Here is a 16,670-nt window from a genome sequence, read left to right on the forward strand (position 1 = left end):
TTTATAACCAATAATTCCATGATTTTGCTTGGGTAATCCCTTTTAATGGTGAACTTCAGGTCACAACAGTAACTATCAGTTCAACTATACCAAGGTTTCCGAAGACAATGGCTTCTCCATCCAAGCTGGTTGTATATAAATTCCAAATAGAACCTGGCATCACCCTGAAGGAATTCTAACTTCACATTGTTGGGGAAATTTACCAAGATAGCTTCAGAGTAGACTAACTTCACACAGCACATTTAAAAAAAGACATTTATTCAGCATCATGATCAGACTATAATAGCATGGGTGCAAAAAACACAAAATCTACATTAAAACCCTTTGTTGGAATGCTTTACACTTTCCACAGAACAGAAACTAAAATAACCTGTTATACAATTAGTCACAAATACAGTCCTCGATTTTTTGCCCATACACATGAGTATTTGTCTAAAACATGTCTTCTTTGTAGCAGCTAGGCCCTGCCACCACTGTGCTTGGCTGAGTTCACAAACCTGTTGCAACCTGTAGCTTCCCTGTCACTTCTCTGGCTCTCCTCTCCCGCTAAGCTTTGTTTCCTAATTAAAATCTTCTCCCACTGCCAAAGCTACTGCTGCTGCTGGAACCGCCATAGCCACCTTGGTTTCGTGGTTTTGCAAAGTATGGGCCTCCACCGCCATAGGGGCCAGAGCTTCTGCCTCCAAAATTTCCTCCCTTCATGGGTCCAAAATTTGAAGACTAACTGTTGTAATTGCCAAAATCATTGTAGCTTTCACCACCTCCAAAATTGCTTCCATCATTACCAAATCCATTATAGCCATCCCCACTGCCACCATATCCACCATCACCATGGCTGCCACCAAAGCCACCATGACCACTGAAGTTTGCTTCACAACCGAAGTTGTCATTCCCACCGAAACCACCTCCATGACCACCACCAAAGTTTCCAGAACCACTTCGACCTCTATGGCTGGATGAAGCACTAGCCATCTCTTGCTTTGACAGGGCTTTCCTAACTTCACAGTTGTGGCCATTCACAGTATGGTATTTCTGAATGACAATCTTATCCACGGAGTCATGGTCGTCAAAGGTTACAAAGGCAAAGCCCCTTTTCTTGCCACTGCCTCGGTCAGTCATGATTTCAATCACTTCCATTTTCCCATACTGTTCAAAATTATCTCTTAGGTGATGTTCTTCAGTGTCTTCTTTAATGCCACCAACAAGTATCTTTTTCACAGCTAAGTGGGCACCTGGTCTTTGAGAATCTTCTCTTGAGACAGCTCTCTTTGGTTCCACAACTCTTCCATCTACCTTGTGTGGCCTTGCATTTATGGCTGCATCCATCTCCTCCACAATGGCACATGTGACAAACTCAAAGCCCCTGGAGTGCTTGGTGTTTGGATCTCTCATTACCACACAGTCCATGAGCATTCTCCATTGCTCAGAATGGCTCCTCAGGCTCTCACCGGTTATTTCAAAGCTCAACCCTCCAATGAAGAGCTTCCTCAGCTGTTCGGGCTCTTTAGGAGACTCTGATTTAGACATGATGGCAGGGAGAAAAAAGACTTTAACGATGCTTCTTCGGCGGCGTCCACAGGTCAATGTTTGTATTTTAGTAGAGACAGGGTTTCACCATGTTGGCTAGGCTGGTCTCTAACTCCTGACCTCAGGTGATCCGCCCACTTCAGCCTCCCAAAGTGCTAGGATTACAGGTGTGAGCCACCACATCTGGCCCTCAGAATAGAATTTAAGGATAGAAAAATATTCAGAGATATCCACTAACTTACCACTTCTATTATTTTTGTGCACTTCATCAACATAAGTCAAATTGTCACTGTTTGTTTGCTCTAGTGGTGCACTTTCAATAATATCAATACCATTTTCTTTTTTTTCAACGGCTGGCTTTGTTGGTCCTTCCTATTAAAAAAAAAAAAAATTCAGAAAACACTGTATTTATTCACTTATTCAATCAGACACTGTATTAGTCTGTTCTTGCACTACCATAAAGAAATACCTGGTCATCCAAGATGGGGTCACAGTTTTTTTTTTTTTTAAAGAAACACCCGACTGGGTAATTTATGAAGAAAAGAGGTTTCATTGGCTCATGGTTCTGCAGGCTGTATAGGAGGCATAGCAGCTTCTGCTTCTGGGGAGGCCTCAGGAAGCTTATAATCATGGCAGAAGGCAAAGAGGGAGCAGATGTCTCACATGGCAGAGCCAGGGCAAGAGAGCAAGGTGGGGAGGTGCTGCACACTTTTAAAGAAGCAGATACCAAGAGAACTCACTTGCTATCTCAAGGACAAGACCAACGGGGATGGTGCTAAACCATTCACTAGAAATCTGACCCTATGATCCAATCACCTCCCACCAGGTCCCACCTCCAACACTGGGGATTACATTTCAATATGAGATTTGGGGCAGGACATACATCCAAACTATACCAGTCAGTAAGACAATAAACACTTATGTGTCTATCACATCATAGGTACTATCCTGGGAAAAACTAAAAATATAAACAGAAGACAGACTCTGTCCTATATTCATCAAGTGTGGGTAGAGATAAATAAAAACAAATAAGAACAGAAAAGTATAATTCACTAGTTCTACAACTGAAGTGAATAAAGGACAGTAAGGGCACAAAAGAGAACAGTCCGTTCCACCTGGGAAGCTCAGGAAATGATGCAAAGATAGGGCCATACTATGAGGCAGACCCAGTGCAGTGATATGGTTTGGCTCTGTGTCCCCACCCAAATCTCATCTTGAATTGCAATCTTCATGTGTCAAGGGACAGACCAGAGGAGATAACTGGATCATGAGGTGGTTTCCACCATGCTGCTCTCATGATAGTGAGTTCTCATGAAATCTGATGGTTTTACAAGTGTTTGGTAGTTCCTCCTGCATTAATTCACTCTCCTACGGCCTTGTGAAGAAGGTGCCTGCTTCCCTTTTGCCTTCTGCCATGATTGTAAGTTTCCTGAGGCCTCCCCAGCCATGTGGAACTGTGAGTCAATTAAACCTCTTTCTGTTATACATTACCCAGTCTGGGGTATTTCTTTTTAGCAGTGTGACAATGGAGTAATACATGCAGAGTGGGAATGTAAAAGGTTTCTAGAAAGGGCACCATAAACAAAAAGATGAGGCATGAAACAACATGACAAATGAGGGTACCAAAGTAATGTGGTAAAACTGGAACACAGTCAGAGGGAATAGGATGAAGAGATAAAACAGGAAAATCAGGCCAAACCACCAAGGACCTGATTTAGGTTAGAATGTGAACTTTCCCTTTCATGTACTGGGGATCTAGTCAGTAAGCAGGTGAGTTAGAGCATCACAAATACATTTCAGAAAGGTCACCCTGGCAGCAATGTAAAGACAGATAGACATGGGGGTGGGGGGAGTGGTCAGCACAAAAATAGAAAAGATTATTCCAAAATTACAGGTCAGAAAGTGAACTGTCACATTTTCTTTGGACATCCTAAAAAGAAAAAAAAAAAAAAAAAAGTGATTTGCAATAATAAGATATGAGAAATGAGGCCGGGCGCAGCGTGGTGGCTCACACCTATAATCCCGGCACTTTGGGAGGCCGAGAAGTGCGCAGATCATGAGGTCAGGAGTTCAAGACCAGCCTGTTCAACATGGTGAAACCCCGTCTCTACTAAAAATACAAAAATTAGTTGGGTGTGGTGGCACATGCCTGTAATCCCGGCTACTTGGGAGGCTGATGCAGGAGAACTGCTTAAACCCGGGAGGCAGAGCTCGCGGTGAGCAGAGGTCATGCCATTGCACTCCAGCTTGGGCAACAGAGAGAGACGTCGTCTCAAAAAAAAAAAAAAAAAAGTTATGAGAAAGGATAAGCAGGTAGAAAATAAAGAACTTGGTGAGTGACTGGATTCGTAATTTGAGGGAAAACTGGAGTGCAAGATTTCTATGTTTCAGTGCTACTTCCTAGGTGTTATTTACTGGGATGAGGAAACCAGAGGACAGAGTAAATTACAAAGAGTCAGGAAAGAGTCAGGAACAATGTCTTCAGTTTGGGACATATTACTATAAAATTTGAGGCACCCGGGGAACTTAGGTTTTTGGTGGTTTTTTTTCAGAGACAAGGTTTCACCGTGTTGCCCAGGCTGGTCACCAACTCCTGAGCTCAAGTGATCCGCCAGTCTTCGCCTTCCCAAGTGCTGGAATTATAGGCATGAACCACTGGACCCAGCCTACCCAGGGGATTTAGAAGACAGATTTGGATAAATACATTTAGAGTAGAAGTAGATGACCTCAGGAAAAGCATAGGAATTAAGTATATACATATTTGTAAAATACACTAAACTGGTAGTGTTAAATAATATGAACCTACACAGAACTCTGAAATTTTGAAAATGAAAAGACAAAGAGGGAAAAAAAAACACGGGATTTAAGGTTTCAATTACATATTTCAACATTTGAGGATGGGTGCGGTGGGCCCCACCTGCAATCTTAGCACTTTGGGAGGCCAAGGTGGGAGGATCATTTGAGCCCAGGAGTTCAAAATCGGCCTAGATAATATAGCCAGACCCCATCTCTATAAAAAAAATAAATAGCTGGGCATGATGGTGCATGCCCATGGTCCCAGCTGCTTGGGAGGCTGAAGCCAGATCCAGAAGATTTAAGCTTCAGTGAGCCTTGATCATGCCACTGCACTCCAGCCTGGGTAACAGAGACTCCGTATTTAAAAACAAAACAAAACAAAACAAAAAAGGCCGGGCGTGGCGGTTCACACCTGTAATCCCAGCACTTTGGGAGGCTGAGGTGGGTAGACCACTTGAGGCCAGGTGTTCAAGACCAGCCAACATAGCAAAACCCCATCTCTACTAAAAATATAAAAATTATCCACGTGTGGTGGTGCACACTTGTAGTCCCAGCTACTCAGAAGGCTGAGGCACAAGAACTGCTTGAACCCAGGAAGCAGAGGTTGCAGTGAGCTGAGATCCTGCCACTGTACTCCAGCCTGGGTAACAGAGCAAGACTCCGTCTCAAAAAAGAAAAGAAAAGAAAAGAAAAGAAAAGAAAAGAAAAGAAAAGAAAAGAAAAGAAAAGAAAGCTATGACTATCCAAGTTGAAGATTTCAAATAGTCTTCATATATATCTATGATTATCAAGCAAGACCAGTATTCACATAGAGAAAAGGACTAAAAAATCAAGTCAACAGGATTCTGAGTTTTAGAGATGAATGAATTTATGAGCAAGGTTTAACAACTATGAATACTAAAGTTAACAAAGCTTCCTGATGAGAATATAAAATATCCTCATTGCTGTAGATACTTTTAAAAGTGAAAAATCATCTTCCAGAATTTTTTTTTTTTGAGACAGAGTCTCGCCCTGCTGCCCAGAATGGAGTGCAATGGCGTGACCTAGCCTCACTGCAACCTCCACCTCCCGGGTTCAAGCAATTCTCCTGGCTCAGCTCCCAGTAGCTGGGATTATAGGCATGCGCCACCACACCCAGCTAATTTTTTGTATCTTCAGAAGAGACAGGGTTTCACCATGTTGGCCAGGCTGGTCTCCAACTCCTAACCTCGTGATCTGCCCGTCTTGGCCTCCCAAAGTGCTGGGATTACAGGTGTGAGCCACCACGCCCAGCCCAGAGATAATTTTGTAAACCCCCTTGACAATCTTTCCTTCCTTATGATTCTATAATACGCAGTTTATTTTAGAAAGCAATAACAAATTTTGATCGCTTTCATTTGGTGTGTGCATATATGTCCATTACACACAGATATTAATTATTAGCACAAGATAAATCAGAGTATCTGCAGAAATAAATAATTGATACATTCATTTCTCTAAGAATGCTTATACTAAAATTAATTTTCTCTAATTTTTTTCCCAAGATGACAGATGGGAGGCACTGTGACCAAGCCTCTCCCATCTGGAAAGACAAAATAGTGTGGAGGGATTTGCGCTGCAAACTTTTTTCCAAGAAGCAACACAGGACCTTAACAGAAAAATTTAAAGAAACCAGAGACCCTGTGAAAGAACAGGCAGGCAGCAATGTACACAATGAACCAGGTAGAAAATCGTGAGTCTCCAGAGTGTGAACGGGAGAGACGGTCTCTAGGACACACACTTCCACTGGGAAGCCCGGCAATCCAGGTCACAGGGAAGCCCTAACTCCCCACGCGCTGGAGCTGAGTGAGCAGTGGGGAGCGCACGAGAGGAGTGGCATCCCCACACACTTTGCATGCATTCCCTGACTCTAGCAGGGACAGAGGGAAACCATTCCTGACCCTACCTCACAGGCATCCTCCCAGAAGTCAGTCAGCTAACGCAGGCTGCCGTCACAGGTGGAGAGGAGCTCCCCAAAGAAAGCTGCCATATTATCTTGAGTGGGGATGACCCCGTTGGCCAGAACCACGGGGTGAACAAGCAGTGTGCTACAGTCCAGGCTGCAGGAGCTGGATGCCCCTTGTTCCACAGGCGGATCAGGAGGGGCGTGGCTTGAAAGTAAGGTTCCTGTACCTCAGGGAGGCTTATGGCCTGGGGCAATTTTGAGTTCCAAGCACAGGCTGACTGGAACCCAACTAGCTGCTGCTAGCAGAACCCTATAGGTATGAGACCTGCCTTGCCAAGCCCATGAGAGCTGAGTGAGACTTACTGCTGCCTGACACCCCCGGCTCCTTCTGTGGATTCTTTTGTGCAGCAGCGGCAGCTGAGCTCCTCCCTGGAACATTACTCTAGCAGCCAGGGAACTGCCCTCTGATCCCCAGTGCATCCTCAGTTATCACCACGGCCTGCACCATTCTGGCTAACCAGGAGGTCCTGCGTCTGTCTATGAGCCCAGCACATTAATACTACAGCTGGCATTTGAGAAAACACACGAAGGCTATTTGTAATGAAGGAAATCTCACAGGGTCTACGTCATTCCCCTTCCCACCCTATCGGAGCAGGAGGCTGGTACCCACTGCTGGGAGACTCGAGGACAGGTCATCTCACTGGATCCCTTGCAGACATTCCCCAGCACCACCCTGGAGTATGGCAGCCCACTGGGTGGCTAGAACCAGAGGAGCAGCAGGAGTCACAGCAGCCAGGTCCTCAAGGGCTGCTACTCCCAGGGGAAGGAATGCACCACATTGAGAGGGCACCCCGAGGGAAAAAAAGAAACCAGACTGCAGGCCTTCTGCTTGGGGGAAGTTTTTTTCAGCAGAGCGACAGGTGCAGTGCTGGCCTCAGTGGAGAAAATCTAGGGCTTTCCCTTAACAGGTAGCTCTGGGGCATGTGAAGAGTCTTGGAGAAGAGAACTTCTCCCTCTCGCCCACCACTGCAGACACAGCTGGGGCTTTTCCCATGAGAGCATGACGTGGGTGCATCTGTAGACAGCCTTCCTGAAGCACTTCAGGGTGATTGCATCCCACAGGAGTGCCCTCCATGTTCAGGCTTGCATGAGGATCACAATCCCTCTCTACATGGAACACCAGTATTCCTGCAGATTAAAAAAAGGTCCTGTCTGATCTGACTAGCTGGAACACCAGGTCAGGAGTGTGACTGGGAGGCAGACTGCTTTCCTGCTGGCCTGGAAGGGGAGCTGTGGTGGCTCCCTCCCTTCCCCCTGAAAACACCTTAGTGCATATCACTGAGAGCTCCCCCAGTCACCTCTGTCAAGGTCACCCTTGGGGTACTGCATTTATCCACCTGCTTTAGCTACAACCAGTTTTTACCCATGAGTACCTTCAGTCTGAGGCCTGAAATGTTCGATCCAGTAAATAAAATACTGGGAAAAAAATGTTTTAGGAAACAGAATAGGCAGCTGAATTTTTAAGTGCACAACACTGGAGAATGAGATAAGATTCGTGAGAATTCTGCCACTCCAGTCCCACAGGAAACAGTGAACCTGCTCACACACCCAGTACATCGCCATTACTACCAACATCTGAGAAAATCATCACACAAAGATTCTCTGTAACCAAGGAACTCACTACTACAAGGTCTTCACTACTGAAAGCACCCAGAGCTGAAACTAGGTGACAACAAATTATAGACATTAAAGTCACATTCTCAAGGGGGGAAAAGTAAATTAAAAAAACCCCAGTCAAATCAAAAGTAAATTCAAAAATAATTAGAAGAAATATTCCACCCAAATTAGAAGGAACCAGAAAAATAATTCTGGCAATATAAAAAAACAGCATTCTATAATCCCCCTAAAAGATCACACTAACTCTCCAGCAATTGATCCAAAACAAGATGAAATCTTTGAAATACCAGATAAAGAATTCAAAAGATTGACTATTACTCAAGAATATATAAGGGAAAGGTAAAAACCAACATAAAGAAATTTTTAAAAACAATTCAGGATCTTAATGAAAAATTTTCCAAAGAGAAAGATATTTTAAAGAAAAAACAATCAGAACTTCTGGAAATGAAAGACACATTTAAGAAACTACAAAATGTAGTGGGGGGCCGGGTGTGGTGACTCACGCCTGTAATCCCAGCATTTGGGAGACCAAGGTGGGTGGATCGCTTGAGGTCAGGAGTTTGAGACCACCCTGGCCAACATGGCAAAACCCTGCCTCTACTAAAAACACAAAAATTAGCCGGGCGTGGTAGTGTATACCTATAATCCCAGCTACTAGGGAAGCTGAAGCAGGAGAAGTGCTTGAATCCAGTGGGTGGAGGTTGCAGTGAGCTGAGATCATGCTACTCCAGCCTGGGTGACAGAGAGAGACTCTGTCTCAAGGGGGAAAAAAAAAGTAGTGGGAAGTTTTAACAGTAGGCTATGCCAAATAGAAGTAAGAACTTTAAAGTTTGAAGACAAGGCTTTCAAATTAATCCAATCAGACAAAAATAAAAAGAATAAAATAAAATTAAATTTTAAAAAAATAATTTTTAAAAATAACCTGTAAAGGAAAACCTATCAGACTGACAGCAGACTTCTCAGCAGAAACCTTCACAAGCCAGGAGGGAATGCAGTCCTATCTACAGCCTCCTTAAATAGGAAAAAAATTGTCAGCCAAGAATTGTGTATCAAACAAAACTAAGTTTCATAAATGAAGGAAAAATAAAGTCTTTCTTGAAGAAGCAAATGCTGAGGGAATCTGTCAATACTAGACAAGCCCTACAAGAAATATATATAAAAGTTCTCAATATTGAAATAAAAGGTTGATACAAAACAGATTAGAAATTTCTGAAAGCATACAATTCACAAGGTTTATAAAACAAAACATAATAGAGGAAACAAAGTCACTAAATAACAATCAACACAATGACTGGAATAGCACCTCACATCTCAAATTACCTTTGAATGTAAATGGTCTAAATGTTCCACTTAAAAGATGCAGGTTGGCAGAATGGATTTTTAAAAATCACAAACCAAATTTCTCTACTGTTTTCAGGAGACACACCTATCATGTAAGGATTCCTGTACTCTCAAGATAAAGGGGTGGAAACAGATATTTCACACAAAGAGAAACCAAAAGTGAGCAGGAGAAACTATTCCTATATCAGATAAAACAGAGTTTAAAGCAACAACAGTAAAAATAAATAAAAATGGTCACATATATAACGATGAAAGGATCGATTCAATAAGATCTAAAAATTCTAAATATATACGCACCTATCTTCAGAGCTCCCAGATTCATAAAACTATTACTACTAGACCTAAGAAAACCTAAGAAAAGATATAGCAACACAATAACAGTACAGGACTTCAACACTCCACTGACAGCACTAGACAGGTCATCAAGGCAGAAAGCCAACAAAAAAATACTGGACTTAAACTGCACTCAAGAACAAATGAATCTAACAGATATTTACCAAACATTCTACCTGAGAACTGCAGAATATACATTCTTTTAATAAGCACATGGAACGTTCTCCAAGACAGACCATATGACAGGCCATACAATAAGTCTTAATAAATTTTAAAAAACTGAAATCATATGAAGTATCTTCTCAGACCACAGCAGAATACATAGAAATCAATTCCAAAAGGAACTCTCAAAATTATACAAACATATGGTAATTTCCATTTAATTTAATGATCTGCTCCTGATTTCGGAGTTAGTAATAAAATCAAGAAGGAAATTTTAAAATGTTTTGAAATAAGTAACAGTGCTACAAATTATCAAAACCTGTTATAGCCAATCAGTACTAACATCACACCTTAGGAAATTAGAGAAACAAGGACAAACCAAACCCAAAGCTAGCAGAAGAAATGAAATAACAAAGATCAGAGCAGAACTAAATGTATTTATAACCAAAAACACAATACAAAAGATCAATGAAACAAAAAGTTTGTTTTTCGTTTGTTTGGTTTTTTTTTTAGACAGAGTTTCACTCTTGTCACCCAGGCTGGAGTGCAATGGCACGATCTTGGCTCACTACAACCGCCACCTCCTGGGTTCAAGTGATTCTCCTGTCTCAGCCTCCCAAGAAGCTGGGATTACAGGCACCCAAGACCACGTTCAGCTAATTTTTTTTGTATTTTTAGTAAAGACAGAGTTTTACCATGTGGGCCAGGCTGGTCTCGAACTCCTGACCTCAGGTGATCTGCCCGCCTAGGCCTCCCAAAGTGCTGGGATTACAGGAGTGAGCCACCGTGCAAGACGATTTTTTTTTAAAAGGTAACACAGTTGATAGATCACTAGCTACAATAAGAAAAGAGAGATGATACAAATAAGCTCAAGTAGGAATGAATGTGGAGACATTACAACTGATACCACAGAAATACAAAAGATCATTCAAGACTACTATAAACACCTCTATGCACACAAACTAGAAAATCTAGAGGAAACAGCTAAATTCCTGGAAACATATAACTCCTCTAGCTTGAATCAGGAAGAAACAAAAATCCTGAACAGACCAGTAATAAGCGTGAGACTGAATCAGTAATTTTAAAACTGCCAACAAGAAAAAAGCTCAGGGCCACACGGATTCATAGCTAAATTCTACCAGACATTCAAAAGAGAACTGGTAACAATTCTACTGAAACTATTCCAAAAGATTGAGAAGGGGGGAATCCTTCCTAACTCATTCTATGAAGCCAGTATCACACTATACCAAAGCCAGAAAAGGACACAACAAAAAAAAAGAAAACTGCAGACCAATATCTCTGATGAATATAGATACAAAATTCCTCAAGAAAATACTAGCAAACCGAATCCAACAGCACATCACAAAGTAATAATTCACCATGATTAAGTGGGTTTCATTTCAAGGATGCAGGGATCGTTCAACATATGCAAGTCAATAAATGTGATTCATCATATACACAGAATTAGAAACAAAAACCGTTATGATCATCTCAATAGACACATCATTATGAAGATTGTGGGGGCAGGGGAAGGGTACACGAAAAAAGTTTTTTTAAAAAAACTTACCTTTATAAGACCAGGGTTTGCTAACGACTTGTGGGAAGGTTTTGGAAGGGGGTCAGGTGATTGACAGGTAGGATGAGAAAAGCCCTGGGCTTTGACTGATGTTGTAGGAAGGCTTTCAACCACAACTTCATCTTGACTATCAGAATCTCTATCCTCAAACAAAGTTCTGCTTCCTGTTCTCACAATGCCATATGTTGCTTCTACTACAGTAAAAACAAAATAAAGAGTAAATGAAAATATTTGTAATTAAGAATCAGTGAATAACACAAGAATAATCAGTTTTCAAACAGCTTACAATTTTTCCTGGATTGCTGAGAAGCAGTCATTAGCTTTGCTAAGCTTGGTTTTGGGACATTCTAGAAAACAAAAATAAGAATAACAAGCTTTAAAAATAACAAGTATCAAATTTGATCAAATAACTGTAATAGACAGTGACAAATTACTACATGATCTAACACAAAGAACACAGATTTTGGAGTCACTCAGATGTAGATTTAAACCTCAGTTCTGCCATTTACTACATCTTCTCATGGGGTAAGGATTATGAGAGATGATACAGATATCCTGCAAAGGTTACTCCCCTTACCCCTAGTTGATTATTTTATAAATACTATGATATCTATTCGATTATTTTCTTAACCACAGTAGCCTAGAATGAAAATTTATTCCTAGGTAGAATAGTATAAAAGTCAAACATTAAGACATTTAAATTAATTACATATTATTTTCTGAAATGTGTATGCATGATTTATATTTGCATGAATTACCTCTTGTGATAAAAACTGTGAGCATTTTATTCTTAGTGTATCTTATTTAAGTGGGTTGGCATTGCAAATAGTATAGGCTGCTTCTATTCTGTCAAAAAGCTAAAAATAAATGATTGTATAAATTCAGCTCCTTACAAGAAAGAGAGGAAAAAACAAAAATAATCCTTGTGGGGCGATGATTGCTGAACAAAAGTCACACATAACTACTAAATAGAAAGCTGCACCTAAATATGCTGCAAATGGAGACAAACATGGACTGAAAAAACAGACACTGAAGAAACGTATTCTGTAAGGAAACATTTAGGCTGAGATAAATCATTTTTAAAAGATGAAAGTGTAGGGAGAAAAAAAATAGAGGCATGACTATCAATCAAGTGTGAGCTTAAGTCAAGGAAGAAAAGGAAAAGCTTTAAGTATAATAAGGCACATGGAGAAACACACACCTGTAACACAGGCTTTTGTTCATAGAATACCCCTGATAATACTGATTAGTATTTACAACCAGTTTTTAAAAAAATACTTCTGTAGTGAAGAGTTTAATTTTAAGTCATCCAATTAGTTAAAAATGATTATCTAATACTTCCTGAAAGCTGTAACATTCTTACTACAGAGACAGAAAAATGGAAAAAGATTTTAAAATCATAGTAGGAATGCTTATCCATATAAACTTTGACCAAATTTCATATTTCCTCTATTATAGGAAAACTTTTCCCAATATAATTTTCCTGTCACTATGTATTTTCCAGAATATTCTTTTTTTGCAATCCCCACTCCCTCAAATTATTTATCAATCCTTTGTTATTTACCAAAGTAAAAAAAAAAAAAAAAAGAATTCAACTGGCCATATTTCTATAAAATGGCTTCCTCTGACCACCTTTCCATTACAAACAGAAAACAATAATAAGTAGACCACTGCTAAATTTTAAGAGAATACTATACGAAACTAGATTCAGCGTAAGAAAATTAAGTTCATGAGAGAGCACTTTACCTTGGTATCAAAATTGAGGTCTTCATCATCTGAGGTAGGCCATGAATCATCAACACCTGGTTTGCCAGAAAGCCTTTAGAACAAAAATATATAAAAATGAGTGAATTCATTTCTTTAAAAACAAAACAAAACAAAAACCAGCTTACAGTTTTCAATCTGGATGCCCCCTCCAAAAAAACAAAACCTTGGTGAAAGGTCAATTGTCTGTATATTAAATGATGCTTCTTGATCTAATTAAAATTTGACCTTGTTTTTGAAAACTATTTTAGTTACCTATTGCTACCTCTACCTCTCTGAAACTATAAAACATTCAGTAAAGACTCAACCAGGCCGGGCGCGGTGGCTCAACCCTGTAATCCCAGCACTTTGGGAGGCCGAGACGGGCGGATCACGAGGTCAGGAGATCAAGACCATCCTGGCTAACACGGTGAAACCCCGTCTCTACTAAAAAATACGAAAAACTAGCCGGGCTTGGTGGCGGCGCCTGTAGTCCCAGCTACTCGGGAGGCTGAGGCAGGAGAATGGCATGAACCCGGGAGGCGGAGCTTGCAGTGAGCCGAAATCGTGCCACTGCACTCCAGCCTGGGCGACAGAGCGACACTCCGTCTCAAAAAAAAAAAAAAAAAAAAAAAAAGACTCAACCTTAGTTCTATAACTAATAGTGACAGCCAAGACATTGGCAGAGCCTGGGAATACTTTGTCTTCACAAATTGTCCTGAAGGTTGAACTGAAAATCCAATTAATAGCTGATTTAACTTTGGTTACCTGAACCAGCACAAATCTGATAATCTAAAACAAGTGGAGACCAGATGCAGTGGCTTGTGCCTGTAATCCCAGAACTTTGGGAGGTGGAGGCAGGCAGATAACTTGAGCCCAGGAATTTGAGACCAGCCTGGCCAACATGGCAAAACCCTGTTTCTACTAAAATACAAAAATTAACCAGGCCTGGTGGCACATGTCTGTAATCCCAGCTACTAAGGAGGCTGGGGCAAGAGAATCGCTTGAACCTGGGAGGCAGAGATTGCAGTGAGCCAAGATCATGCCACTGCACTCCAGCCTGGGTGACACACTGTCTCAAAAAATAAAAATAAATAAATAGGCTGGGCGCAGTGGCTCATCCCTATAATCTCAGCACTTTGGGAGGCCAAGGCGGGCAGATCATGAGGTCAGGAGTTCAAGGCCAGTCTGGCCAAGATAGTGAAACCCCATCTCTACTAAAAATACAAAGAATTAGCTAGGTTTGGTGGTGTGCACCTGTGGTCGCAGCTACTTGGGAGGCAGAGGCAGGAGAATTGTGTGAACCCGGGAAGTGGAGGTTGCAGTGAGCTGAGATCATGCCGTTGCACTCCAGCCTGGGCAACAGTGCAAGACTTTGTCTCAAAAAAAAAAAAAAAAAAACAACAACAATAATAATAATAATAAAATAAATAAATAAAACAAGGTAGAAAGATACACTGTCCCTTCTCCACATATCTATCTCCAGTTCAAAGACTAATCTGTGTCACTCAAAAATGGCAGTCTTGGTTCTTCAACATGAAAACCACTTAAGGCCTCACTGTTTCCCTTCACCCTAAAACAGTATAGGGAGTCCCCTGCAATGTCTGAAATGTTTGAAAGCTAGATGGGCAAAAGTCAAAACACAAATGTATATGCTGTTGTTGGGACTACTCACACCAGAAATACTAAAACAGTAAAGGTTATAAAATCCAATTATTTTCCCTATAGAGGTCCTGCCTTAAAACTAGCAAGCCCTTAAAAATATTTATAGGCACTCAGATACCCAAAGAGAAAGACTGCTGGAGAAAGAGTCCTGGTAGTTGTACCTGTATTTCCCTAAGTACTATCTAAACACCTTCCTTCCTATGAGCTCCCACTTACAGATCCCTCTTTTGCAGGGCTCCATAGCATCTCCAACCTTTAAGTCTTCAGCCTATGAAAGCACAAATTCCTGAAAGGATGGTCTCAAATGCCCAAGAGTAGGAGCTCTCTATTTCTCCGCTCCTGGAAAACAAGCTAAATGGAGTCTCCGTCATCTGCCACCAGCACAGGCATGTTACCAACTACCCAACTCTGTGAGTTGGGTAACTCTGACTGACTTGCCAGCCAATCTTACTCCTGCCCTACCCTACATGTCCATGAGAAGGACATCAGAGAATTGGGAAAAGAGGCAGAGGTGAGGGGACACCTGCCCTGGGCCACAGATCTATGTAGTTCAGCAGCCTCCAGCTCCAAAGTACTTGAGGGGTTCAAAGCCATCGCTCTGTAAGTTGAGGCAGAAGTAGTCACAGCACATTCCTATTGGCTGTAGAGACTCTTCCCAGTGGCTCATATTATTTTAACATTTTTCAGTAGAAACCCTGAGAGTTTGTTGGTTCTTCCAATTATATAAGAAAAGCAACAACCTGTTCAGGACTCCCCTGAACCCCCTATTTTAATATGCCTTTCTAGATAATTCCCAACATCCTGTATCCTTCATTCCTATAATTTATCATTATCGAACTTGTCAGAAACCCCAATATTCTGATCTCTTTTCCAAAAGCCCTGTTCCTATCCAACCCAGTATTGTTTCTCTTCAAACTTGGCCTCCCTCTAATTTCATTCTTTCCTCTTGCACTATGTTCACTAGATCCACTCACCCTTTCTATTATTAAAATATTAACCTGTAGGATGATAAAGAAGGAAGAGTACTAGGCTCTGAAATGAGTTCGAATATCATATCCAAATAAATCCCCTTAATCTGAGTTTCAGGTTCTCCATTCGAACCATTTGACCAAAATGTTAAACACAGACTGAAGTACTATAAAACATTCTGATTAGTCTGATTCCTTAAAATCTTGAAATTCCAGGTGCTTTGATTCTGTTGATAGGAAAATGGGGAATACAGTTGGCAGAAATGGAAAAAAATAATAGAACCCAGTTGGCTGGATAAAGAATATGTGGTATAAATATACCATAGAATACTATGCAGTTGTTTTTTTTTTTTTTTGATTTTTTTTTTTTCGTTTTTTTTGAGATGCAGTCCCGCGCGGTCACCAAGGCTGAAGTGCAGTGGTACAATCTTGGCTCACTGTAACCTCTGCCTCCCAGGTTCAAGCAGTTCTCCTGTCTCAGCCTCCTGAGTAGCTGGGACAACAGGCACGTGCCACCACGCCCGGCTAATTTTTTTGTATTTTTAGTAGAGACAGGGTTTCACCATGTTAGCCAGGCTGGTCTCAAACTCCTGACCTCGTGATCTGCCTGCCTCAGCCTCCCAAAGTGCTGGGATTACAGGCATGAGCCACCGCGCCTCGCCCTATGCAGTTATTTAAAAAAAAAGAGAGAGAGAAACAAAATCATATCCTTTCTAGCAACTCAGATGGAGCTGGAGTACTAGCCTAAAGGGAAAACCAAACTGTGAAGTCAGTAGGTAGAGAAATAAATCTGAAATATCGTCTAACTACATGCTAAATACAATTAACACAATATGGTCTACAGGTAGATAGCCCTCACTTACAGTAAAATAATTCCTTCCTAGGACTTGCGTGGTCTGCTTATGTAAAATGTATGGCCCTGTGGCCACAGCTAAGTGAGATATGGCCTAAAACATTT

At 41.2% G+C, this 16,670-nt stretch overlaps 2 protein-coding genes across 23 annotated transcripts in view; both read right to left on the reverse strand.

Annotated features, from left to right (window-relative positions):
- ANKRD26 (ankyrin repeat domain containing 26) overlaps positions 1 to 16,670 on the reverse strand; it is a 94,556-nt gene that overhangs the window by 61,305 nt on the left and 16,581 nt on the right. For 20 of the 22 annotated variants that reach the window (XM_077946047.1, XM_077946046.1, XM_077946044.1 and 17 more), the window contains 4 exons: positions 13,083 to 13,155; positions 11,623 to 11,683; positions 11,328 to 11,530; positions 1,770 to 1,899 (listed from right to left, as the gene is read on the reverse strand). In XM_077946047.1, the coding sequence (XP_077802173.1) occupies positions 1,770 to 1,899; positions 11,328 to 11,530; positions 11,623 to 11,683; positions 13,083 to 13,155 (467 nt within the window). Of the gene's footprint in view, positions 1 to 1,769; positions 1,900 to 11,327; positions 11,531 to 11,622; positions 11,684 to 13,082; positions 13,156 to 14,336; positions 14,442 to 16,670 lie in introns of those variants that run through there. The other 2 variants (XM_077946042.1, XM_077946049.1) reach the window with 2 other exon arrangements.
- Positions 242 to 1,583, reverse strand: LOC707925 (heterogeneous nuclear ribonucleoprotein A1-like 2). Its single transcript, XM_077946069.1, has one exon. The coding sequence runs from the start codon at positions 1,525 to 1,527 to the stop codon at positions 721 to 723; it is 807 nt and encodes a 268-aa protein (XP_077802195.1). The 5' UTR covers positions 1,528 to 1,583; the 3' UTR covers positions 242 to 720.

Source organism: Macaca mulatta, chromosome 9, assembly GCF_049350105.2.
Source record: "Macaca mulatta isolate MMU2019108-1 chromosome 9, T2T-MMU8v2.0, whole genome shotgun sequence".
Classification (NCBI taxonomy): domain Eukaryota; kingdom Metazoa; phylum Chordata; class Mammalia; order Primates; family Cercopithecidae; genus Macaca; species Macaca mulatta.